The 27,720-nt window shown below is 42.9% G+C and overlaps 1 protein-coding gene across 1 annotated transcript in view; it reads right to left on the bottom strand.

Annotated features, from left to right (window-relative positions):
- The window catches only part of PARD3B (par-3 family cell polarity regulator beta), a 1,036,702-nt gene extending 1,011,063 nt beyond the window's left edge, over positions 1-25,639 (bottom strand). The window contains exon 1 of the mRNA XM_027123437.1: positions 25,520-25,639. Within this exon, the coding sequence (XP_026979238.1) occupies positions 25,520-25,639 (120 nt within the window). The remainder of the gene's footprint in view (positions 1-25,519) is intronic.
- Positions 25,640-27,720: the final 2,081 nt, after the last annotated feature.

Genomic DNA, 27,720 nt, shown 5'->3' on the forward strand with positions numbered 1-27,720 from the left:
CACACACACACACACACACACACACACACACACACACACACACACACACACGAATTACCTACAAAGAAGTGTTCACCACACAGATGCCCAGAGACACAAGCCCAGCTATAAGAATAGACTTAAAGATATCATCCTCCTACATTCCAGAAGGTGAGAGATCCTGTAACCTGGAATCTGTGATCTATGAATCCCCTCAAGCACAGCTTTTAAAATAAGAATGAACACAGCTCAAAGATAAGTGTCCTCCAAGCCAAGACCCTCCCAGCTCCACCCCCTTTTTCTGTTTACTCTCCAGCCTAAAACTATCTTCTGCATAATTTTGAACAAAAGAAATTGATTCCTCCAAGAGATAAGGTACTATTCAAAACACAGTCCCAGCACCACTGACGTTTTGGGCTGATAATTCTTTGCTGTGGGGGAACTGTCCTCTGTGCTGGAAGAGGGTTAGTGTGGCATTCATGGCCTCTCCTAGGAGATGCCAAGAGCAGCCTCTCACTAGCGGTGACAACCAACAATTCCTCCACACATTGCACAATGTCCCTGGGGGGGCAAAAGCCACCCCCAACTGAGAGCCACGGATCTAAACAAATTGTCACGCTTTGCTAACCATCATTTTTAATTGCCTTTAAATAACTGGAGGCAATGCAGCTCTGGAAAAGAGATGTTGAGACAGAAGAGCTAGGTTGAAAGCCCCATTCTACTCCAGGGTCACTGTGCAATGGGATCAGGTAGCCTAGGCTTGGAACCTGGCTCTGCCACCTAGATGACCATGAACGAGGCACTGACCCTCTAGGCCTCAGTTTCCTCACCTATAAAGTAGTGAGGACGACAGTAAACGCTTCATGCAGTTGTTGTGAGGATTAAGTAGGTTAACAAAGCAAAGCATTTAGAACGTGTCTAGCAGGTAGTGAGCACTCATTAAATGCTAGCTACTATCATCATATCCCTTAAACCTTCTATGCCTCAGTTTCCGCATCTGTAGATTGGAGGTAAAACTGGAAGTACAGCTGACACCCTTGAATAATGAAGTGTTAGGGGCAGCGACCCTCCACATAGTTGAAAATCTGTATATAACTTATAATCTGCCCTCCATATCCATGGTTTCTCTGTATCCACATTCAACCAACCACGGATCATGCCGTACTGTAGCATTTACTATTGAAAAAACTCTGCATATAAGTGGATGCTTGCAGTTCAAACCTGTGCTTTTCAAGGGCCATTTGTCCTTTGCTTTTGCAAGAATTAAATGGAATGATACAATGAAAGCATTTGGCATGGATAGTAAGTATTAATAAATAGTATTAATAGATATTTGTTAGCTCTAGCCTGCATTTTAAGAATATATAAATGGGGACTTCCCTGGTGGCGCAGTGGTTAAGAATCCGCCTGCCAATGCAGGGGACACGGGTTCAAGCCCTGGTCCAGGAAGATCCCACATGCCACGGAGCAACTAAGCCTGTGCGCCACAGCTACTGAGCCTGCGCTCTAGAGCCTGTGAGCTACAACTACTGAGTCCGCGAGCCACAACTGCTGAAGCCCACGCGCCTAGAGCCCATGCTCTGCAACAAAGAGAAGCCAACACAATGAGAAGCCCGCGCACCGCATGGCAGAGTAGCCCCTGCTTGCCGCAACTAGAGAAAGCCTGTGTGCAGCAACGAAAACCCAACGCAGTCAAAAATAAATAAATAATTTTAAAAAAAAGAATATATAAATGAAGTACTTTGATTTCTGTAGAACTAAAAACAATACACTCTGATCAATTTACAAAGCCTATTTACCCCATCCCAAGAAAAAGAATGATTCATGACCTGAATAAATACATATGTGAATATATAAACATATATAGTCAAGTTATATTTCAAATTCTAATAGTCATGTTAGAATTGTCAAGCAAGTGCCTTAACTCAGCACAAAAGAAAAATACCCATAAAAAAAGTTCCTGGCACAGACTAATTGCTCAATATATATTAGTTATATTTCCTATTGTTACTATGATCCATGGCCAATGACTATGACCCACCATGAGTATAGCCCAAATACACCATAAAGGAAAGCAGATGAGAGCTTGATGATGACTCAAACACCTGCCACTACCCCTGGGAAACTGAATGGGTGACTGGGGGTAGAAACTATACGTGTTTATTGTAGAAAAGCATCACTGGTGATTCCATTATATAATACACCCCTCCCCACTGATATGCATGTTGATGTCATGCACATTGATGTCACACATACAGATACCCGTTCATGTCATGTTGAGTCCCACTGGCCTATAGCATCAACTTCAGATATGCAGGATTAACACTTCATTTTTTATTAAGAAAAGAAGTGTGCTGCAACAATGCTGAGTATTCTTTGATTTACAAAACAAACATTGCTGTATGAAAAGTAAGTTCAGATACTGTTTCCCATTCCTGTCATCTCCCCTCTTTTGCCTTAGATCCCACAGAGGCACATTCAACTGTACATCTTGCCCCAGGGAGACCTGTGTGGAACTTCTGCTGTAGCACAGATTAAGGGAGTCCTGTCCTCAAAGCTAGCAGCATCCCAGCTGCTGGCAGGAGGCAAGCCCTACCAGTCATTCTCTGTAGGGGGCCTCAAGCTACTGTGTGACTTTAAAGAGTCAAATATTCAAAATCAGACCAAAGGTGGCGTCAGGACGGAGTTACTAACTACAAGATTCTAGTTGCTACTTTAGGGACCTTAAAATAAGAGTGGATGGGGGAGGAGCCCAGAAGATAAGAGGCTATGACCTAGATTATAAAATGAGGGATACAGGGCTTCCCTGGTGGCGCAGTGGTTGAGAGTCCGCCTGCCGATGCAGGGGACACGGGTTCGTGCACCGGTCCGGGAGGATCCCACATGCCGCGGAGCGGCTGGGACTGTGAGCCATGGCCGCTGAGCCTGCGCATCCGGAGCCTGTGCTCCGCAACGGGAGAGGCCACAACAGTGAGAGGCCCGCATACCGCCAAAAAAAAAAAAAAAAAAAAAAAAATGAGGGATACAATACTGGAATAACAGAGGAACTAAGGGCCAGCTATCAAGGCTCCCCATAACATGGGCCAGGACTGCCAAAGAAATCATGGGGTAGGATTAACAGACCTGGATCTCCACAGGGCCTTATATCTACAGGGCCAACAAAGACTGATTTTACTAAATGGCAGGTATTATCCAAGACCACGAACTGAGCTAATCAGGTGAATAGAGTGTTAAATCGAATGAGCATAACTATTCTTGGTCTCAGACACTGTGCTGAAATTGGCCCTGGCTCCAAGAAGCACTGGTGAGCATCAAAGCCAAAAAGAGCTGGGAAGAGAGCAGGCGTGGTCCTGTATCTCCAATGGTGATGACACTAGACTCAAGTACCATGTCATTCAAGAACATTTCCAACTCAAGTCCATCTCACAGCAAAGGGAGGGGAAAATGCCCGTTCATAAGAACATTTCCAACTCAAGTCCATCTCACACCAAAGGGAGGGGAAAATGCCCGTTCATCTATATCAACAAATGTCCAATGGAGGATTCCAATTTGAACTGCTTTCTTAGCGCCAGTGGGTTTCAGAGGATCAATAACCTACATTTTCCCTTGAACTAAAAAGAAGCCTACATGCCATATTTAAATAGTTTTAAGTCCTTTATAACTTAGGTTTTCATGGGAATGGTTTTATGTCTAGAATTTAAAAAGCAAAATGCAATCAATACTTTAGGGGCTTGTCACAACTGCTCCTGTTAACCAAGAATAAATTCACTTGAAATACAGCATTAGGAGACATACCGTAATGAATGACCATTTTCATAATTTCAGAAACTGGAACATATAGATTATAACAAAACCACACACGTTTTTGTCTTAGATAAGTTATATTGGGTGGACAACTCAGAACCAAAGCCAGTTCCTGTGAAATTGCTAAGTGAATCTTCTTGTGGCTAATGACTGCTCCCAGGACAGCTAGAAAGAATGTCAACAAACGAATCATAGTCAAATCAATGAAAACTCAGAAACTAAAACAGAGTCACTTGAAGAGTAGAAAACAAGCTCAGAAGAACAATTTATTCAATAAAAAATAATGTAAAGGACTAAGGAGATTTGGTAAAAGGTTTGCTGTGTTTTTATACACTCATGTATGTAGTTGACAGACTTCTGAGGGCTTACGCTAGGTACTGGGAATAGACGCCACTGCAGGACCTGTTCAGAGTCCACCTGAGAAACATGGACACTACACTGAAGACCCACTTAGGCTGTTAGTGTACATGCAGCACTCTCTAAGCACTTTAGGAATGTGAACACATGTAGTCCTTCATATCAGTGTTATAACCCCATCTTACAGATGAGGAAACTGAGGCACAGTGAGTGTAAGTTGCCCAAGGTCATACAACTAAGACATAGTAGAGCTTGTTTTTGGAACTAGCTAATCTCACTTCAGAGTCCACACAATTGCAAACTGTGTCACGCTTCTTCCTCTCCAAACTGAGGTGTCCCCACACCAGGGGCTGAAACTCAAACCACTGTGTAAAAGCCAGGAATCTTTATCCTCTTGTGAGTGTTAAGTATCCATACAATAGAGGTTGAGTCAAAATGCCCATTGGAAAGAAGAATAATTCCGTCAATGTCAGAGTTAAAATACAAAATCCACATATTCAAGCAGGATTTATTAAGAACAAAGTATGAGGTAGCTGGGATTCATAAAGAACTCTGTCATAATTTCTTTTAAAAAGACAGCACAGAAATGAAAATAAAGTTTTAGGCAAGTGATAACTTGTTTTATTCCTAATCAACAGTTATGAATACAGTAAAGCATCATCTCTGGTACTGTGGTCCTTAAACAGCTCCAACTTGGGAGCTGTACCCAACAACCAAACAAGCAACCACCTTTGAAGACCAACTAATATTCCTGGACCCACACAGCCACCCAGGGATAAAGCTCAGAAGAAAGGCCAAGAATAGGACTCTCTGACACGAAATGTCTGGTCAGTTCATAAGCAAAACAAATGCCCAGTTGGCCAGCTTCTTGAAGTGGATGCTAAACACACTGGAGACCCTGTGAGAGAAGGAAGAGAGCAAAAGAGAAGTAGAAAGAGCAGTCGACCTGGGCTCAGCAGGAGTCAGCAGTGGCAGAAAGTGGCTGGGGATTAGCCACAGTGACAGAAGAGGCATGTAAGCGGTGATACCCAAGAGCAGAAGCCAATGGAGAGTGCTGAGCTAGAGACTCCTGATAAAAGAGAAGAAAAGAGCCAGTGATGGCAAAACAAAAGGCAGAAGAGCAGGCTGAAGGACAAATGGTGACCTGCATTTCAATGCCTTAGCACCCAAGGGCATCTGGGGACCACTCTGCCAGCACGCAAACCAGAGCAATGAAAAAACAGGGACCATAATCTCCTTACAGAGCAGAATCTGTCACTTATCTTGTACTTACCACAAACAAAAGCATGTAGTAGCTGAGCATGTGGCAGGGAGGAAGGATGTAAACTACATGCACAGATTCACACACACAAAAAAAAAAAAAAACCACAACAACAACACTCAACAGACAAGTGACCACCTATTCCACTGTGATGATGACTGATATGGAAGAGTCATCTAACCTCTCTAAGTCTCAATGACATCTGTGGTAAGATATGAGAGATTGACAGCCCCCATCTCAGAGGCTGTAGGCATCAGATGAGATAATGCATACACACTGTCTGGTGTTGAGTAATGCTCAAAGGATGTTAGATATTATCATCACCACCGCCAACATCAATGTCACTATCATTATCATGACCACAAAGGAGTCTAGTGGGAAAGATATTGCCAGTGAAAACCAGTGTAGATAAAGAAAGTATGGAGATTGCAGAGGGTGGAGGGTCCATTTCAGAGTGTCTCTTATATCTCACTTCAGTATCATACATGAGGCAAAAAATGACCCAGGACTGAAGATGGAAGAGCAGACATGATGGAATGGTAGAGCAACCAGCCAAGTTGGGCTGTCCCGGTCATCTGTGTCAACACATGGTCTCTGTGGCTTCATCCAAAGAAGATTTTTGAAGCAATAATTTAAGGCAGCAGAGAAATCTCAAGTTTCATCTGTTTTAGGAGGGCTTCTAAAATTCCAACCCCCCAAGCAGAGTGGTCCTGCCTGTGACATGATGCTTTCTAGGTGATGTGCACCATCAGACAGAATCATAATTTCCTAATTATGATTAGGAAAGGAACCAGATAAGAAGGCAGGAACCAGATAATATCTTTACTGTACCTCCACTGACTGGCAAAGTCTCTGACACATTTGCCAGTCAATGAACACTGGTTCCATGAATGATTAACTGACTTTATGATTTTTATGCACAAGATTTAAACAGTTTTCTGGAGCATCTGCCTATTTAGCTCAGTTCCTCAGACAATCAAACAACTAAGGTACTGTCAGGAAGAAAAAGGTACACTTATTGTGTTTATAGAAGTGTTTCTAAAAAAGAAATTAAATATCTGATTATCTGTTTTAACTGCCTTCTGATGCAATGTCTTAAAACATAGGTCAAACATCCCCATTCCTGCTGACCACGGGTCAGACCTATCATTATGACATCAGTGAATGTCCTGGGTTAGGATATAAGGACCAGGGCTACAGATGTGGACAGAGGTCAGCCTCCTCCCACAATGAGGAGCTCCCCTCCAGCTGCACGCTTTCCTCCCCCACCTTCCCCTAGCAATGTCTGTTACCCGCCCTTCATACCACTGCAGGCACCCTCCTCTTCACCCTCCCTCACACTTCTCTTCTTATCCTCTGGTCTCTGGCTCCCATAGAAACTAACACAGACACCAGGAATCCCGTATCCTGGAAAGCTTTCATCTCAAAAATCATCTCTAGTCAGGAAAAGTGTTCTCCTTCTGGCCAGAAAACTGACAAAGTGTTTTGTTCTCTATGTAACTGACCCCTGTCACTTCTAAACTCTTGACTTTGTTTCCCCCTCCCCAAGTGTAGGGCACTGCTCTGAATCCATGAGGGTACTCAAAGACTGATCTCTGGAAAATGACATTTCCTTTCTGCACTGAGAATAGAAATTATATGATTATGAACGAACTCCCACTAATGTGTCCTAGAGCAGTACACTGTGGAGACCTTTCCTGGCCTCAGTCTGACCTTTTCAGTTCTACCTACATGTAGCCACAGCAATAATCATTACAAACACATTATTTAATTCAGGGAAGTAATAAAATATCACAGGCCTAAACCTTTATTAGTTCATGTTTCAATATTTCAGAGTTCATAATAATTTGATTTGAATGGAAATTTATGCTCTAGCTGCTCATTCACTCATGCTTTATTAAGTGCTTTCTGTATGCATAATGCTATTTAAGGCATTATGATGGATTAAAACAAACAAGCAAACAGAACAAAACAAAGCATTTTGCTTTCAAGGAGGTTACAATCTAATTAGGGAGATGAGTTATATATCTCTCAGAAAAATTCATTTTTCAAATAAATTAAAGATGCAAACAAAATTTCAAGGGCTTAAGCCTACTTAAGGAAGTGATAACTATTAAGAGAGAGTTAGGGCTCTGAAATTGTTTGTATGGAAATATACGCTGTTAATTGTACATGAGTCATTTATTCATCACACATCATCATCAGAGGCCCCTAAAAGACCACTCCCTGGCAACTTGTAGAAGTGAGTACTTAGAAATGTATATTTGCAAGTCATAAATGAGACACTAAAAAAAAAAAAAAAAAAAAAAACAATAGCTAGGGAGAGCCTTAGAAATAAGCTACTCTATGTTCAAGGTCTTGAGATTCAAAGGCCTTGCCTGTGGTTTCAGAGGTAATTCACATTAACAGAAGTGCTGGGCTACACCCCAAGGCCCCAGACCCCAAATGCAGTGCTGCTCCCAAAAGCCCACAATGAAGCTGTTTGACTTTCTTGGCCAGGCAGTCTAAGTGAGTAGATGTTCTAACTCCAAAATATTGCCTGAAGTAGTAGAAACAAAGCATACAGAAATCAGAGCTCATACCAACAGGATTTAAGTGTCTCAGTTACAACAGCTAACTTTTTGATCTTCAGTGTTTCCCCTCCAATCCACCCTGTACACTGGGCCCTGGTCAATCCACCTAAAAAGACTGCCTTTACCATGTCATGATCACTGCTTTCCCTTGCCTTTGAGTAAAACTCCTATCCAGGCAATCAAGACTCTCAACATTCTCCAGGTTCTAAAGCCACAATGTTCCCAACTACCTGTCCTCGGAAACTGAACCCCCTGTTGCAGCCAGATGGAGCTAATCCTGACGAGGATGACAAAGAAGCTGTCAGACTTCATTCTACCTGCTGTTCTTTGCCAGGCTCATCATAAAAAGAGGCACAAAGCAGTGTACTTGTCTTTCCAACATCAACCCTAATGGTAAGGTATGGTCTGGCCCTGCCTCCTAAACACAGCCAAATTGTTTCTACTTCCCACCTACACCACCTCTGGGGAGTAATGAATTCATCAAGTGTACCAGACACTCTTTGGGGACAAGGTTTGCCTCACTCAGAGTACAAAAAGTTCTCTCTCACACAGGGATCTGAGCTCACTGCTTCACTGTACATACTATAGTCTTCATCTCTAAGATCTCATCCCCTTCCCGACTTTGTCTTCTCAAAAGAGGCCCAATATTTTGACTTCCTCAGCACTGAGCACCAGACAAGTCCCCAGTCCTACGATCACCCGAACCGCTACTCTGAGTCCCCGTGTAGCCCCATTATAAACTTTACCACTCACTTTAAAATCTCAACTCAATACTGCCGGCCAAAGACAGAAAATCATGGCAAACATGCAGGGAAAAGGTTTTGTTTTTTACACTATTGTAATGGTGCTTAATCTCTTGATCTTCGAGGTTGCAGCAGCAAGTGGCCCAAGGTACACAGAAGCGCTCCCACATTAACTATCATCTTGTCTCTTTTTGCCCAAACATGGACTTTTCTTAGTGTTCTCACCGGCTCCCCTTCCCAATTCATTTTCATCATCACTGCATGGAATAATCTAAAGTAATATTTGAAACTGTATTCCTCATGATGTGAAAGCTGAAGGGAACAAACTAAAATTTCTCTCCATTTTTAGTTGCAAAGACATGTACTAAATATCTTATTATGCAACTATCCACCTAAGCAACATAACCATAACCAAGAATGTCAGGCACACCAGCCAAAACTGTTCTCTCCATTTGCAGGATGTTCAATTTGTACCAAGGTCCACACTCCACAGTCCACATTCTCCAATTAATAATCACATGGTGTCTATCATCTGATGATCACTGCTCTATTACACATCTTATCCTTTCAACCTATATGTTAATATTTATCCACAATATTATTTACACATTTATAACAAATCTACTCTCCACGAAGCAGAGTTTACAGAAAGGCATGGTGATTTTTAAACAGCATCTAAATCGTAGCAAAGAGATGTCCTACTATAAAGATGAATGATCACCACCTTTCGTTTTTTAAAAAAATAAAAGATATGAACTGTACACATGCAGCCAATTAGTGATATTTAAATAAGGTCCTTTTAAGAGAGTCTAAACATGTAAACTGTGCAGTGAAAGCAAAAAAGGTGAGGCTGCCCAACCTCAGGTGAAGCTCCAGTTCAGCACCACCACTCCCAATGTACAGTGGATGGCTGATGAAAAAAATACTCCCATTTAAAAATACTGATATCTTTGGAATGTTATTTTAAATAGTGATATGTTCCTTTGGGTTATAAAATACAAAACAGTGTCCCTAACTTTTGTTGTCTTTTTTTTTTTGTTAATCAAATTTCAATCATTTCTTGTAGTCATCTAATCCAGGGAGGCTGTTTGCTATTTTCCTATTCTAAGCATACTAACAGTAGAATGCCCCAAATGGGTATTCTAACAACATAGCTAAAATGTTTTAAGTAAGTTTTGTAAATTCTGCTCCAGAGAAATCTCTACACATCAAGACTGATAAGGATATCCTCCTTAAGTTATCTTTAAAAATATTAAAGAAGATTAAGAACAGACTTAAAATATCTCTGTTACCAGAAAAGGACCATAATCTATTCCTACCTTCTGTTGTCAGACCCTAAATACGTTCCCAGTCAATGACAAAACAGTCTTCCTTCCCAACCTTAATTCCATGTCAACTGATCTGTTTATTTCTTTTGTATTTTTTTATTAGTTATTTCTTTAAAATAAAATAAAATAAAATCTTGGGTATAGGCTACGGGGAAATTTTTTTTTGAAATATAGTAAATAGATTTGTGGACCAAGGGAAATAGCCCTTACCCACCTAAGGAAACAGTGACTAAACTCACTGTGAAGATGCTTCCCAACACTATACTCCAGTGAACAGTTCTCAGGTGAGGACTACACACCCCTGGAGGTATCAAGACCTTCTCAGGAGTTCCACAAGGCCAAAGCCAGAAAGGTATTTACATATTTTATTTGTCCTTTCACAAAATTGCAGTAATATTTTAAATCTTTTCAAGGATATTTCTAAATGTTCAAATATATCAAACTATAACTTAGAATTTAGTATTTCACTCTAAAATTTTAAAAAAGTATAACTTTTTTATATTTAAAGATGGAACACTGATTTAAAAGAGGAGATTAGATACTTCAAACCCATTAAGGTGGCTATAATATTTTAAACACACACAGAAAATAACAAATGTTGGCAGGGATATGGAGAAATTGGAACGCTTGTGCATTGCTTGTGGGAATATCAAATGATGCAGCCACTATGGAAAAAATTATGGTGGTTCCTCAAGAAATAAAACTACCATATAATCCAGCAAGTCCATTTCTGGATATACACTCAAAAGAACTGAAAGCAAGTACTCAGATATTTGTACACCTATGTTCATAGAGCATATTCAAAATAGCCAAAAGGTAGAAGCAACCCAAGTGTCCATCAATGGATGAATAGATAAACAATGGATAAAACGTGGTATATACCTATAGTGGAAAAGAATCTAAAGCTCTACACCTGAAACTAACACAATATTGTACATCACCTACAGTTAAGTAAATTTTTTTAAAAAATCAAGAAGCAAAAAAAAAAAAATGTGGTGTATGGTATATACATACAATTGACTATTATTAAAACCTAAAAAGGAAGGAAATTCTGATATAGGCTGCAACATACATGAACCTTGAAGACATTATGCTAAATGAAATAAGCCAGCCTCAAAGGACAAATGTTGTATGATTTCACTTATATGAGGTACCTAGAATAGTAAAATTCGAAGAGACAGAAGGTAGAATGGTGATTACCAGGGACTGGGGGAAAGGGAGAAATGGGGAGTTAATGTTTCCTAGGTATGAAGTTTCAGTTTGGGAAGATGAAAAGGTTCTGGAGGTGGATGGTGGTGACAGATGCACAACAATGTGAATGTACTTAATGCCACACAACTGTATATTTAAGAACAGTTAAAAAGATAAATTTTATGTTAGGTGTATTTTACAACAATAAAAAATTCAACATATAAAAAAGGGGGATTAGAAAACCTCCTTCTTCAACCCACCACAGCTGTACTATCTAAAAAGATGAAACTGACACACCAGAGGTCTCTGATTCACAGAAGGGAAAACTCTACCAAAAACAAAAAAAAAAAAAGGTGCAAAACTGTGAATAGACAAAAACATGAAAGTTATCATGTCTTCGACCTCAAAGATACTGGTAATTTACATTATTGTGTCTAATGCAACAGAACATTTTCAAATAGTCGTAGTATCATTTTGAAATTAAGCACCTAGAAGTTAAAGAAAAAGGAAGTGAACACTTTTAAATGCAGGCATAATGAACATTTTAAAAACCAAACATTTTAACAGCTTTTCAGACTAGAAATGAAAAAAGCTACTGAAGCACTGTACAGGGTAAGCTACTGTATTGCATTAGTTAACTAAGAAAGCCTTATACAACTGAGATTGCTGAATGCCTACTGAATAAGTCAGTTAAAAAAAAAATAAAATAAAATAAGGTATGACAGTGCCAGTTTCCAATGACACTGGAACTCCTCAAATGAAACATCTGGCTACAAATGTGAAGCCTGAGTTAATATCCCATCTGTAGAATTGTACTTTTGTCTTACACATGGATTGATCTACAGGGGTAACTGAACTTGCTGTTTCTTTTGTATGAGATGACTACTTGGTGCTGATACTAACTGAAGAACTTTTTGGTATGTGAATGCCTGACAATAAACACTAGCACTGAAACAGTCAACATGTTGAATAACTTTTTGGAATCCCACAGTTTATCCTTGGAACAAGTATGTTGACGCTTGCACTCCCGGTGCAAAGGCAGTGGTGGGTAAAACGGCAGGTGCCTTGGCTTGAATCAAGGCCGTAACAGTACTAGAAATCCCTGTATTCTTCAGTGCCACTCACTTATTTGCATTTTTAAAAAAACGGTCAATTTAACTTAAGAATGCCCTTGATGAAGCAATAAAACTGTTATTAATTTTTGACCCTTGATTCACATCTTTTTGACACTGGATGTGAAGATTAGAAAGTCCACATAAAGCACTCCTGCATAATGACATGCAATGTTACCTCAGCAAAAGCACTCATGATTGATCGAGTTGAGTTGAACTAACTGTTTTTTTTCATGGAGCACCATTTTCATTTCAGAGAATGACCGACAGACAAACTATGATCATACTTCACCTTTTGGCATTTTTCACATCAAGAATAAATTATGTGAACCTGAGCACTTCGTGGAAAACAAATGACTGTATTTGTTGCCAATAATAAAGGAAAAATTAAAATTTTAGAAAACTGTAACAACCATTGTGAGCTTGATAGTTTCCCAATACTTACACTTTTCTGATGAAATTGACGGTAATGTCAATGTATGTGGTTTTGAAATTGTATAACTAAAGGTGCTAACATTTGGGAGACTGGCATAACTCAGTGAACCAATGTTTTCCAAATGACCAATGTATGATGTTAGAACGTCGCACATGGATAGAAGATCTATTCAAAGTACAACACAAATGAATGAATTATAACAGAGTACAAAAAGTTTATTGGCATGATTTCAGATTCCACATTACAACTAATCTTTAAGAAACCAAACCCTATTGAGGTGTCATCCCCATGATTATGTTATGTTATGTAAGATTCCGTCTTGCTAGCCATCATGCTTTAGAGATCCTCCTTGCTGGCTTGATGAAGTAATCAGCCAGGATGGGACGTTCCACATGATATGGAACTGCAAGTGACCTCTAGGAAAGGAAGGTGACCTCTAGGAGCTGAGAGTGGCCTCCAGCTCATAGCCAGTAAAAGCTAGGGCTTTCAGTCCTACAGCTGCAAGGAATGAATACTGCCAACCACCTGAGTGAGCTCAGAATCCGATTCTTTCCAGTCAAGCCTCCTGAGAATGCAGCCTAGCTTTCATCTCTATCGTAGCTGGTGAGACTCGAAGAGGACTCAGCTAAGTGGTACCAAGGTTCCTGACCCATAGAAACTGTGATATGATAAATGTATGAGAAAGGAAGAAAAATAGAAACAAATCATCACTGTCGGATCTGCATGTAGCATACAGAAAGCTTATCTATAAGCACCTGGAAAAGCTTTTAAAATGCTCCTCCTTCTTCCAGCTACTTATCTATGCGAGGCAGGATTTTCTTCGTATATTTCAACCAAAACAACATATTGCAACAGAGTGAAAAAGCAAGCAGGCACATTTGAGAATCCAGCTATCTAATAAGCAAGCATCAAAGAGACTGGCAAAAACGTTACACGGTGCCACTCTTCTCAATAAATCTTTTCTTTTCCTTTGAAAAATATAGTTATTTTCATGACAACAAGTAATCTTGTTATGGGATCGTTATCCTAAATCAATTAAATATATTTTTTAATTTCTCAGTTAATTTAATTTCTGATATGGTAAATATAGATAGGTACAATCTGCATAGAAAAGCTCTTTCAGGTCCTGTAAAAGGGAAGAGTCAATAAGGGGCGTTGAAACCAGCAAGTCTGAGAACTGCTGCAATGTATCTATTTCCTCTAACTCTGCTTCCATGTGCCTATTTCCTTTATCTCTCCCCCTCCCTTCTTTCATTTATCTAGATTTTATCCATTTTTCACATTGGGCCATTCCAGGCAACTGTGAGTTCTCTCCCTTAATGCGTGGAGAACTCATCTGGCCCCTGGCTGTTGCTTTCTTTTCAGTAAGTATACACGTCTCTCCAACTGGATTGTGAAGCCCTGAAGGAAAGGGACTGTGTATGGCACAGAACAGGTGCTCAAAAACTCTCTAATTATACACTGAAGAAGAATTCAATTCATACAAGCCCCTGGGCTTCACCAATGCTGGAGGAAACCAGAACACAAAGGACGTGAGATGAGGCGGAATTTAAGACAAACATGAGTCTCAATAAGGTACCTGAAGAGGCAGCTAAGAACAAGGGCATTGATGCTGAAATGCAGTGAAGGTAGCAGCAAGTGATATCAGACCAAAAGACCTTTACTTCTCAATAAAACAGGAAGCAAGTTATCTGTGGACCATTTTGGAGCAAAAACTTGAGGAACAAAGAGAGCAACACTATGGGGAAGGCAACAGGGAATCAACAGAATTTTCTCAATGTCTTATTGTAAAAGCAGTGAAAATGCATTAAAATGCATTAAACTGAATAGCAATTGTTATGAGCTGAACATAACAATTCAGCCCCGCCCCCCAAGGCTATGTTGAAGTCCCATGGTACCTTGTGAATGTGACCTTATTTAGAAACAAGGTCTTACAGATGTAAATATCTTAAGTGAGGTTATTAGGGTGAGCCCTTATCTGATGTGATTTGTGTTTTTATAAGAAGAGAAGAGACCCAGAGGGAAGATGGCCATGTAAAGATGAAGGCAGAGCCTGGAGTTATGCTGCCACAAGCTGAGGAATGTCTGGGCCCAGAAGAAGCTGGAAGGGGCAAGGAAGGCTCCTCTCTGGAGGCTTCCAAGGGGGCATGAGCCTGCCAACACATTGATTTTGAACCTCTAGGCTCCAGAGCTGCGAAAAAAAATTGGTTGTTTTAAGCCACCCGGTTTGGCCACCCAGCTTGTGGTACTTTGCCACTGTGGTCCTAGGAAACGAATACAGCAACAGAAGGCTTCACTGTCCATAGTCACAGTCCCACATAGCCCTCCCTGCTCACCCACAGACAAAAGTGAAAGAAAAGGCAGAAAGATCTGAAATGCAAATTTAGTAGGAGCAACCAAAAAAAAAAGTTTTGTTTTGTTTTTTTACTAGAGATTTCTGAAGTGCAGTTTTGTTTTTTTAAGGTTCTAGGAAAATGTCTCTGATCAAACACTGCTGTCAAAACTCAAGCCCACTGAATCTCTATAAATGTGCCTATAAATACAGACAAGGATTATTTATCCATCTTGCATTTCCTCAACCCTTTGCTACAAAAGGAAGTAATCCAGCACCTAATATTTAAAGTTACCAATACTATGACTATGTCATGATGAAAGAAATACGGGAGAGCAAGTGAAACTCTTTCAACTTCTCCAAGATTTTATCAAGCCACCTGAACTTCTGGGCCAAGGTGACTCTGAGCTCACGTGCCGGCCATTCACAAGTGTCAAGATCTTATAAATCTTATCTGTATGAGATACTTGGCATTAAAGCCCACAGACTTGTAATTTAAACCCTTTTAACACATACCTGATGTTAGGAATTTATCTTCAGCCTCACACTTTATCTCAACCCAGAAAAACAATGGGACCCTGTGGAGATTTCTAGAGTCATCTGACTTGATGATCCATCCAGGACTCCCTAAACATCAGGTAGCCCCAGTGGTTTTCTAACTACGGTCCCTAACCCATTAGTGGGCAGTGAAATCAATTCAGTATCTCCCAACTACATTTTTTAAAAAACAACAGAATAAAAAATAAGAGGGCATCATTTATAATAAGGGTAAGCATCCTCCTGAAACTTATTTCATTTGAATACATGTGTTGTGGGTACTGGGTCATAAAGGAAAAACCATTACTGCTGTATTTATCAGTCCGTGTCCTGGCAGGAAACAGATGGTTCGCTCAAATTAGGCACTTAGAAGTTTAATAAAGAAACTATTTATAAAGGTTTGCCCAGGGTTAAGGGAAAACATTAAGGGATAGCACTCCTAAGTACTGAGGCCTTGCCATCACCTGGTACCCAAGGGGCCAGGGAAAGGAGTGGATGCAATACAGCGGAGAGAGGCACGCAGGGAGGGCTGCCTGATGGGAGCTGTGTCCTTTGGTAACGGGAAGCCGCCAACCCACAATGACCTGGCAAGAAGGGAGCTGCCGCGCGCTGGGACCTCTCCCGTGGCTGACCCCAACGAGACACCAGATAGCAAGAGAGTTTATACTGCTCAGCCCCCCAGGTCACAGGCGTGGGTCTGGAGGGGCAGACAGAGGGCTTTCAGCCACTGTGACTCCATCACAAAAGTCTGGAAGCCATCAATATAGTTCACACCGTCATCAACTCAGTCTGACCACTTTTATTTCTGGACGCCACATTTTTTCCACATCTGCCCTCAATCCCAATCTTGAATCAAGGCTCTAATCCAATGTCAAAACGCTGATGCAAAAGACTGGCGCTTTTATGAACTCATGATTTATGATCTCAGCTGGGCCCTCAAACACTCCCGTCCACGCTCAGCCTCCCACCTCTCCTACCCCCACCTACGGGGCTCCTGGAGGGCACAGACCGTGTCCCACTGGTCTCCGGATCCCCAGGCCGCAATGCCTAGAATGCAGGTGGAGTCACTGAACTGTCCATTAATGGTGAACAGGGAAGCCTCAGGCGGCTCCCTCTCCCTCATTTCCACCCATACTTCCCTTGCCACAGAGGGTCGGCTCCTAAGTCTCATTTCTTGGCCCCTGAAGTTTCCAAGCCCATTTCCTCTTCTGCTTCAATATGTCTAACCTCCACTTCCACAGCCAGGGCGTGGACCAGTTCTCCACCTCCAGTCCCAGCTCCCTTTGTCTCCATCCTCCAGGATAATGGACAGAGAAAAGAAAACCAAACACTATCACCACCCCACCCGGAGCGCCTCACTGGGTCCTCCTGCTCTTAAGGCAGTCATAGTGAAGGCCTCCTGGCCTGGACCCGGCCTCCCCGTTACAGCCTCCTTCCTCCCCTTCCCTCCCACAGTCAGCCTGAGGAAACTTTCCATAATGCCATTCTCTTCCCACACCCCCCGGAAACCTGGTACACCTGCAGTCAGAGGCAGACTGCTTCTCTCTCCCCCACTGTCTCCCCAGTACCCTCCCCACCCTTACTGCCCTGCAGATGTCCATTCCCTGCCCAGGTATAATTCCCAGTGAAACCGGCATGACTTCCCCATCTCTCCCCGCTCCAAAGTCAAAGTCAACCACTCCCTCTGTCCACCACCCCAGGGCTGCTCTACCACACTGTGTTGCTTATTTACATTCTTTTCTCTGCCCTTTTAGTCTGTAAAACTGATGGAGCAGGGACTATGCCTCATTTTATGCTATATCTCCAGCACAAAACACAATGCTTGACCCAAAGTCACTCCATAAAATCTTCTCTGAAGTGACATTTGGATTGTTAAAAGCAACCGTAGCAAAGCATCCACTACTGGGGGCTCTGACTGAGGCCTCGCTGAATACGTGACATACTTTTTCAAGTAAGAGGTTGCAGTCATTACCCATCATTCTTAAGTCAGGTACCCCACTCTCTCCACATCCCTTCCCCAAAACAGGCCACCTATCTATAAACAGGGAGGAGTACAAATTATGTCTAGACATCCCTTGTCAGAAGCCCATCTTTGCTTAGAGGTTACTCTTTCTAGGGTTCGTGTCTACAAATAAAGAACAGTAGCGAGACTTGCTCTAGATCTCCCTAAGAAGGTTTCAGAAGTCTATTATCAGAGCTCCCCACATACCCTTAACTGCTGCCTCAAATGAAACAACAGAATGGGCCTGATCATTTCCCCTGCCAGTGTGGTTCTCTGGTCTTGCTGAGAGTGGTTTAGCCAAAGAGTTGCAGACATCTCTTCTGTTATCTGCCTCCATCACCAAGTGATGCCCCACCAGCTCCTCCTCCAGGGCCCAGGACCACCTGATGAGTTTAAGAGCCTCACCTGAGGCAGAGGACAGGCGCAGGACGGGGCATATTTACCTGGATGATACTTGGCACTGCATCAGATAGAGACTCACTTTAGAGTGAAACCTTTTTAAACATCCTGTCCTCTTGGTATCCCACAATTCCATCTCATTGCAACCCAAAGAGCGAGAGTCCGTCAATCAAAAGAACAGTGGGGCCCCGAGATGGGAGGCAGACCTCATTTGGCAGCCCCAAGATGCAGATACAGTGCCTTTCAAAAATAACGGATCCGGGCTTCCCTGGTGGCGCAGTGGTTGAGAGTCCGCCTGCCAATGCAGGGGACATGGGTCCGTGTCCCGGTCCGAGAAGATCCCACATGCCGCGGAGCGGCTGGGCCCGTGAGCCATGGCCGCTGAGCCTGAACGTCCGGAGCCTGTGCTCCGCAACGGGAGAGGCCACCACAGCGAGAGGCCCGCGTACCGCAAAAAAAAAAAAGAAAGAATAAAAATTAAAAAATAACAGATCCACCCAAATTGAGATAGTCCACAATCATTTTTAAAATCCACATGAAATTAATGAATAAAATGCTGAAAATCAAACATTGTTCAAATATATGGGACAGCATGGCACAAATCTTCATGAAACAAAGATATATGAAGTTCCTTCACTGACAATCCAGAACTGGCAAGCACTCAGTCTCAAAACTCTACAAAGTGTCAGAATTTGAAGCTGTTATTAAAGACAACCAGTGTGGCAGATATAACGGACCACTGAACTACTGCCTACAGCACATGTGGATGTGATGAGGTACTGGAAGGTAATCAAGAGAAAAGTCGCATTTAGACTTTCTTTTTAAAACTACACCACATTTAAAGACTTCAAACTTACAAAACATTGTGTTGAATACAAGGTCATTTTCATTATTATGAAAGAAAACGATGTGAAATTTGATACAATTTCACGAGCATCTCTGGTATACATACTATATATCAAGTACTGTGCTAAAAATGGGGATAGGAAAATAAATAAGACTCATTCTTTGTTCTTGAATAGTCCACAGTAGAGTAAGGGAGGCAAAATGATTGCATTATGTGGCAGAGCCCAGCTAGTCGCTCTCCTCCTCTGTCCAAGCGGACTACTTTCCCAGGCCACTGCATCTAGACGGTGCACATGGCCAGTCTCACCAGTAGAGTGCTGACACAAAAGTGATGTCTGCCACTTCCAGGCCAGACCCCATGCCTCCCGTGGCATCCTCCACACTCTGTTCATCAGTTAGCACAGTGCAGGGGATCTGCAGAAAATGCCAAAGCCAAACCAGTGGGCAGCTGGTTATATGGGTCAGAGCCTGCACCTCCCACCCAGAAAGAGAACCCTTTGCTGGGATAAACCACTGTCCTTCGGGGGCTGTCTATTAAGTTGCTAGACCCTGACCAATAGACAGTATAATGTAAGATGTAGTTTTCAAAATGAAAGCACAGCATAGGGAGCTCTAGGAAAACAAGAACGTGGCCCCCCAAGTGATGGTGACGGGGAAAGGGAGGGAGGGAATTCCTAGAGAAGAGGCAACTGGAGACTCATCCCAAAAGATGAGCAGGATTTACCTGGGGTGGGGGAAAATGTGACAGAATACTATGTTGCATGTACGAATCTAAAGGGTACAAAGGAATAGAGAAGATACTGGACCGGTAAGCAAAGTGGGTTTTCACCTAAAAGCAATGTAGAGCCATTCAAATATTCCCAGCAATACTCCAGACATGATCAGATTTGCAGCTGTAAAGTCCTCAGTGGAGAACAGTTTGGAAGAGTTGGGAGCTAGGAAAGGCAGAAAGGCCAGGTACTGGTCTGCTGCAGTTCCCCATGGTAGGAATGAGAAACGCAAGGTTTGGTGCAGAAAAGAGGAAGCAGATCAAAGAGATAGCATGTGGAAGCATCAAAGGAACTTTCTGACCAACTAGACAAGTGGTAGAATATGGAGGATGAGAGGTCATCAAGGAATGAAGGATTTCCAGGTTTCTGGATTAGATAACCAGGTGAATGGTGGCACCAGAAATGGAGGAACGGGCTACACGAGAATGGGGAGAAGCAGATGTACGGAGAACAGGCTGGGCTCGAACTGTACGTGGGACATCAAGGAGGTGAAGTCCACAGGCTGGTGGATATTGAGTTCTATAGCAAGTACAAGGCTAGAGGTGTGTGCCTGAGGGTAGCTGAAGCCATGGAATGGATGAGATCCGACTGAAAGAAAGGCCAGAACCCTGAGGCGCCAGCACACAAGGAAACAGTATTGAGAGCACCTGCAAAGACACAGAAGAGAAAGACATGTTTAAAAATCCTGGAGGGGCTTCCCTGGTGGCGCAGTGGTTGAGAGTCTGCCTGCCAATACAGGGCACATGGGTTTGTGCCCCGGTCCGGGAAGATCCCACATGCCGCAGAGCGGCTGGGCCCGTGAGCCATGGCCACTGAGCCTGCTCATCCGGAGCCTGTGCTCCTCAATGGGAGGGGCCACAGCAGTGGCAGGCCCGCGTACAGCAAAAAAAAAAAAAAAAAAAAAAAAAAATCCTGGAAGGCTCATGGGTAAAGAGAGTTTCAAAAGATGAGATATCATCAAAAATAAGGACTGAAAAGTAACCATGGGTTTTAGCTGTCAGATCTTAATAATCTTGTTGAGAGCATTTTAGCTGGAGAATAACTTACACTCAGCTATTGGGAAAGGTAATAATGGAGACTAGAGCTTAATTATTCCTTCTAAAGAGGTGTCCTCAGCTCCAGCTGATGGTTGCCATGTGGGAAAGTAAAGCCCAGTATTCTCAGAGCTTCTGGGGTTTTTTTCCCTAAAAGAAGACAGAACTCTGGATTTTTCCATGAAATCTCAAAATATTTAAACATGGCAACTAAGTCAAAATATAACACCGAGCAGAACTTAAAAAACATGTCTGTGGGTCACAGCAGGCCCCAGGAGCCCTGTGTTTGCAAACTCAGAGGCTGCTCAATGCAAGTGAAGTAACAGAACCAAAACCAAGTTAGAAACATGTGCCTTGTTGATGGTGAGTCAATCCTACCCACATGCTGGAAAGAATATCTAGTCCACACATTGGGAGAGGAGAGAACTGAATAGGAAATAAAGCACTCTAGTCAGTCAGTGCCCAATAAACTGAAAAGCATTCTGGGAATCCAGTGTGGTATACATCTAGCTTATGTGTACAGGAAACTTAAAATCTGGAAACGAAACATCCAAAGCTGAAAAATTCAGGAATTCAAGAATTCTAATTTATTCCTCCAGGTTAGTCCCATACAATATCATACCAGATTCTCATTACTGCACAGATTCTTAGATTGATCTCACAATTCATCAATAAAGATAATTGCTCTTATCTTCATTCAGATCCAGGAAGCTGATCTCAACTTGCAAAACAAACAAATTATTCCAAATATCTGAATACAGAGGAGATTCATTTTGAAAGTCAATCAGATGTTTCTTTACTTAAAAAAAAAAAACTATCCTCATACATACAGATCCGCAAATCTTCTTAAAAATTCCATCATACCCACTACCCCATGAACTCAACGTTCATATTATCTCATTCAACTCCTGAACTCACGCACACACACTATACACTCATTTACACTTTTGTTACTAAACAAATCTTTCCCTTATTTACTTACATATAAAATCAATGTTCGATTTAATAAGTTATTTGAGCACCTGCTGTGAGAATTCATTCAGGGTAGGAGTGGAAAGACAGTTGCTAATAACAGGTTGGTCCATAGGTGTCTAAGACATAGTACCTGCCATCAAATGAGTTTAAAAATCAAATTAGTTCAGTGATACCAAAAGATTAGTGGTAGTAGATTAGTGGCTCTCAACCCTGGCTGGGCACTTGTATCATCTGGACTTTTTTTTTTTTTTTTTTGAATACCTATGCCCAGGCTCCACTCCAAACCCACTGAATGAGGATCTTAGAGAAAGGGACTCAGGCATTTGTATTATTTAAAATGTTAAATGTTAAAATTAGAGGTAACTAATGATCAGCCAGGGTTGAGAGCCCTGCAGGATATGGCTCAATTACCCATTCATCTGTGACACGTAATTTTGATGATTAATTAATTACTCAGTGATCCCCACCTTGACTACTTAAGACCATCTCCTCTCCACTAACTACTTAACTGAACTGGATTTAGAGCCTTGGACAATGACAAACTACCAGGATCCAAAGACAAGCCACCCCATAATTCTTGCCCCTTTGTCAATTCACCTCACCAGTAGAGTTCATCAAATGGCAGGGAGGGGGAGGCCACAGGAACCTCAAAGTCCCAGATTTCAGAACATAATTAAAGCCGTCCCCAAAGCTCCCTCCGTCTCTTCAGCATCTTACCTACTTCTGGCCTTATCTGATGCTGATTCAGCTGGCTCCCCACATTCCACAAATACCAGTTCCCTTTGTTTCTTCTCAGTTGGAGATGGCTACTTCTCTGCTGCTGCCCACAAACTCCAGAATGGCTTCCTTGGGCTTCACTTACCTTTCAAAGTGTACAAACCTCAACTCTATCCTCAATCTTGACATCTGCCTTTCTCCCATCTAAATTATTCAGGGCCCCGGAAGAAACGGGCTTAATTTACATTCATGTTCCCGCTAAACTTGTTTCTTTACCTCTTTACCCCTCTACCTGTATATCTCAGAGATCTTACCCAATTTTTCCATTTGTAATTAGACTGAGGAAGATCCTACATACTTGATGCAAATCCTGCAATACTTGTCACAGAAATTAGACTTCTCCCTATAACATAGAGACCTATACTGTAACAGATAAAATCAAGAGGAGTTTGTGGATGTCCCATCCCTTTGCAAGAAACACAACTGCTATCATTAGGTTGATAGGTTACTGCAGCAGTTTGTAGATGGAATCGTCTTTTTAAAACAAACTCTAAAGAAATAAATTAGATAAATTACACTGCATAATGACCTACTAGCCTGTGTATTAATGACTGAGAGTAAGGACCTGGAGACATAGTTCCTGGGTTCAAATCCCAATTCCACCATGCACTAGTCATATTTCTGTGTTTCTTTTTCCCCCACCTGTAAAATGGGGATATTAGTACCTAGCTCATGGAGTCAGTCATTTAATATATGTAAGGCACCTAGAACAGTGCCTGCACCAAGTAAGCACAATTCATGTTTGTTGTTGTGTTATTACTACTGAGTAAGAGCTTAAAACCTTGCTGTCCAGGGAAACAAGCCTTTTAAATCTTTCACCTATTTAAAGACATTGAATTTATGCCAAACTGTTTTCCAAATTGAATTTTGACATTTCTGGTCTTTTCCCATCATTTTCTAAATTCAATGGATAAAAGCATGGAATTTATCAGAGTATTTCTTGACATTTTAGTTCCATTAGGAATACCATTTAATATTAGTTAAGCCTTGTTATGATTACAATGCTATTTAAAATGAAACTATGAGAGAGGAATATTTTGGGAAGGAAAAACATCACTTGCCAGTTATTAAATTGAGATTTTAAAAGCCGAAGAAGGGAGCGAGAATTTTTAAGTTGCAGGTGGCCTTTAAATGTCACATTCACTAATATATAAATGTAAACACAGAAAAATGTAATGTCTGGTAATAACAGTAAACTGATCAATACAATTATATTATGGGATATGTGATATTATAAATTATACTTTCAGTCCAGAATATCAATAGCTTTTTAACACCTTTTAAGATCAAATTACAATGCATTAAATATCATACAGTTAGTTCCCCATGTGTTATTTATAAGCTTATAGCCTACTTCTATTACTTGGACAGCTCCAAGTATTAAACTTCTAAATATACAAAGTTTTAGAGATAAATTATTTTTAATAATAATTAAAAATAAGTTTATCATCTCAATAAACCAATCCTTCAATGAGATCTACTTTAATAATTTGCCTAGAATAACACTGTTAGGTTTAACCCTAGCTTACTTTAGGGAAATATGATTTCAAGAACAACTGGTTACTTGTGTAAACCTCAGTTTTCAACTGAATTACACAATATAATCAGCACACTACTGTAACAATGGAAGAAAAACCATTGGGTAAATACTCATATAGTCATACAGGCCACTTTGATTATTTTCTCTCTCTGCCTCAATTCCATTAGTAAAGAGTCCAGCTTCTGAGATTATATTTTAGATATTAACAGATCATTCACTATGCTCTTCTCCAACTCTTGGCTGTTCAAGGCAACATACACATGTATTTATCCAGGGTGGAATTTTTTCCTATATAATAATTCTTAGTGGAGGCACAGAGGTGCAAGAGATTTTCTTAAAAGCCTCAACTGTATATTTAGAAGAAACACAATTACTTTTATGCCTTGCATAACCTAAAAGACATTAAAAGAAATTACATCTTTCCATTCTCGAAACTGGCCAACTCACCATTTCGACAGTTCTCACAGCACGAGAACAAATATTAAGAGGATCATTGACCTCGAAAGCAAGAGTTTATGACTTGTCCTGTTTGAGGAGGATTTGGGCCAAACAAGATATCCCATTTGAGGATTCAAAAAGATAAAAAGATGCTCTTGGATGCCTTCATTTAAAATTTCCATTAAAGAAGAAACAGAGGCCCAGCATGTTACCCAAAAATACGAGTTCCAGAGGCCAGCTAGGTCTTCTGAACATTTAAGCGTGCATTGCACACTTAAAAACACTCTTCCAGAGTTCCACTTAATTTTCACTTGCTCCTGACTTCAGGGACAGAGCTGGGGACACTCTTTGTCATCATTTCAATAGTCACCCGGGACCTGACACAGCCCACACACTTAGTAAATGTTGATAGACTGTGTGGTGTTAAAGTAAAAATAGCAAAGTGCAGACTGGTTGGTGTAAGCACACAGCATCCTTCCACCTGAGCTCCTGCCTTAGTCACTGAGGGAAGCCAGCTCACGTGGCTGAAATTCCAAGGGCTCCATCAGTTATAACTTCCGAGTATCTGATACTTGAACCAATCAACTTTCTAACCCAAAGAGTAGACGTAGGGCGGGCCTTAGCACGTCAAAAATCACACCTGAGGTTAGCAGCACCTTCAAGCGTTCCCTTGAGATCTGTTCGCTCAAACAACTTCTAAAGCAGTGCTTGTCAAACTTCAGTGGCCAGTGCAATCACCTGGGAGCTTGTTGAAAAGCAGACTCTGAAGCCGTGGGCTTGGACTGGGTCACCAGATGGTGCCTTTCTAACGAGCCCCCGAGTGATTCTCATGCTGCGGTACCCACGCCACCCTTGGACAAGCAAGGCCCTTAAACGCCCAGGTCAGTTATATTAGCAACATCCAGAAGTTGCGGCCACAGGTCGTGAAAAATCAGGTCGCCCAGGTGCTCTGCGTCCCCCAAGCGTCGCCACCCTGTCCTCTGGGCACCTGGCAGGTGCCGAGGCCGCGGAGCGCTCCCGGGGAGCCCGCTCGCAGCCGCGCCCCCTCCTCCGCCCCTCCCGCGCGCTCCCCGCGCCGCGCCCACCTTCTCCCGGGTCTTCAGGTACCGCTGCAGCGCCTGCTGCGTGAGCTCCCGGACGTGCAGCTGGCCCTCCTTGCAGGGCACCACGATTCCGGTCCTGCCGAAGCACACGGTCACTTTCATCCTGGCCCCCGGCGACCACACCGGGCTGGGCCGGGCCGAACAGGTGTCTGGGCCGGCCGGCGCGGCCCCACTCTCGGGGGCCGCCGGGCGCGGGCGGGCACAGAGACCCCGGGGCGCCTCTCCCCGGCGCCCCTCAGGGCCAGGGGCTCGCAGCAGAGCCCCTTCGCCCTGGGCAGGCGGCCGCCAGCGGGCGGGAATCGGAGAGGAGGCGGCAGCGGGGAGGGCTACCTCCCAGGTAGCGGGGGGGGGGCCGGGGACGCCGCGGTCCAGGGGCCCGGCTGCTCCTACCGCTCCTGCTCCGGCGCGGGCCCGGCCCAGGCGGCTGCTCCCCGCCCGCCAAAGCGAAACTGCCGGCCCGGCCCGGCCCTGGCCCTGGCGGCGGCGGCGGCGGCGGCGGCGGCGGGGCCGGCCTCAGGCCGCGGGCTGGAGTGGGCGGCGGCGGCGGCTCGCGGGGCCGGAGTTGGGAGGAAACTTTTGCGCCGGCTCCCAACTCCTCCGCGGCGCGCCTCACTCTGGGCTCCCGCGGCCCCAGGGCCAGCCTGGGCCCGGCTCTTAAAGGGGCCGCGGCGCTCCCCGGGCCGCGCAGTGCACTCGGCGGTTCGGGGCGGGGGCCGTGCGGGGCGGTAACCGGAGCCCGGAGACTTCGTCCCCTCCCTCGGTCTCTCCCTGACTCTGTCCCTCCCGCACACACATGGAGCTCTAGGGAATTGTAACGGGACCTCAGAGCTTCTCACCGGGGGATTGAAACCGGATCTCATAAAGCACACTCGAGGGAATAGCTGGGAGACTGCAGAGCTACACCCTTAAAACTAGGGGATTGGAGTAAGATTCTTGGAGAGCCCGGGAGCAGGTGCTTCTCGCCACGCCCACCAAAAACACCCCGAGGCGTGAAGGCTCCCAGGTACTGAGCTGCTAGGGTGGCCACAGGGCCTGTTAGGAACTTAGTCTGAAGCACAGCGTCGCATCTGCCCTCTGAAGCTCTTTGATGGTAAAAATGAAGGGATTCTTGGAGGCAACGTGGCAGTGGAAACGGTTCCTTTTACGGAGAACACTCAGTTTTCCCCCCAGAGGTCACATCCCAGACCCAGATATGATGGCGTATGTTCACATATATCCTTCTGAAATGTGCTTCCTGTTGTGCATTTGACTAGAAATAAAAACATTTCAACACGTTTAGGCTCATGATTTGGCAGGTGTGTATCCATCACCAATTGAAATTGACATATCTGGGGGGAAAAAAATGAACAAATAACATCTGTACCATTTTTAGCTCACACATGAATGAGCTCCTTTGAGCCTAACAATAACCCTGTATTATTCTTCCCGTTTTATCGTGAAGAACAGTACCCAGGGGGGTTAAGGGAATGAGCTGACTATGGAGTTAGTTATGCTAAGAGGAACTCTGGTTCTTCCAACGCTGAATCCCTGGTCTCCCCACACAGTTTTCTTCGCAATCCAGCTCATTCAACAAGTTCCTCAGGGCTACATCATGTATTTCTCTAAAAAAGAGATTTGTTCCAATGTCAAGATGCACTTAAATTGAATTTGAATTGCCTAGGACAGTATAATAAAGCACAGGAGATTAAATTTATGGGCTCATGGGCTTTCACTTTTAAATTTTTTTAATTCATTCATACATGCCATATATATGTGTGTGTGTGTGTGTATATATATATATATACACACACAAATACATGGTCTTCTATGTACAGGGCCTTATATAAGGTCAATGGCATCAAAGAAAATCATGTGGACCAAGAAGTTGATTTGAAAAAGATGTATATTAGTATTAATTTGGTTGCAAATCCAATACAAACTAATTTAAATAAACTAAAGACAGGATCTCTTTCCTTATAAAATCAGAAAAGCCACAGCGCACTCCTTTGAGGCAAGATTGAATCCAGAAACTCAAACAAAGTCCTCAAGAGGCGTCTCTCTCCATCTGTTGGCTCTGTGTTCCTCCTCCGTGTTGTCTCCATTCTCAGACAAGCTCTCCCCAAAGGAGGCAAAGATGGCCGCCCCCAGTGTTTCAGGTTTACACAGCCTTAAAGCCAGCCATCTCAGACATCAATGAGCCTTTT

This window comes from Aethalodelphis obliquidens, unplaced genomic scaffold (assembly GCF_003676395.1).
Source record: "Aethalodelphis obliquidens isolate GAN/ISIS:26980383/991018 unplaced genomic scaffold, ASM367639v1 scaffold2, whole genome shotgun sequence".
Taxonomy (NCBI): Eukaryota; Metazoa; Chordata; class Mammalia; order Artiodactyla; family Delphinidae; genus Aethalodelphis; species Aethalodelphis obliquidens.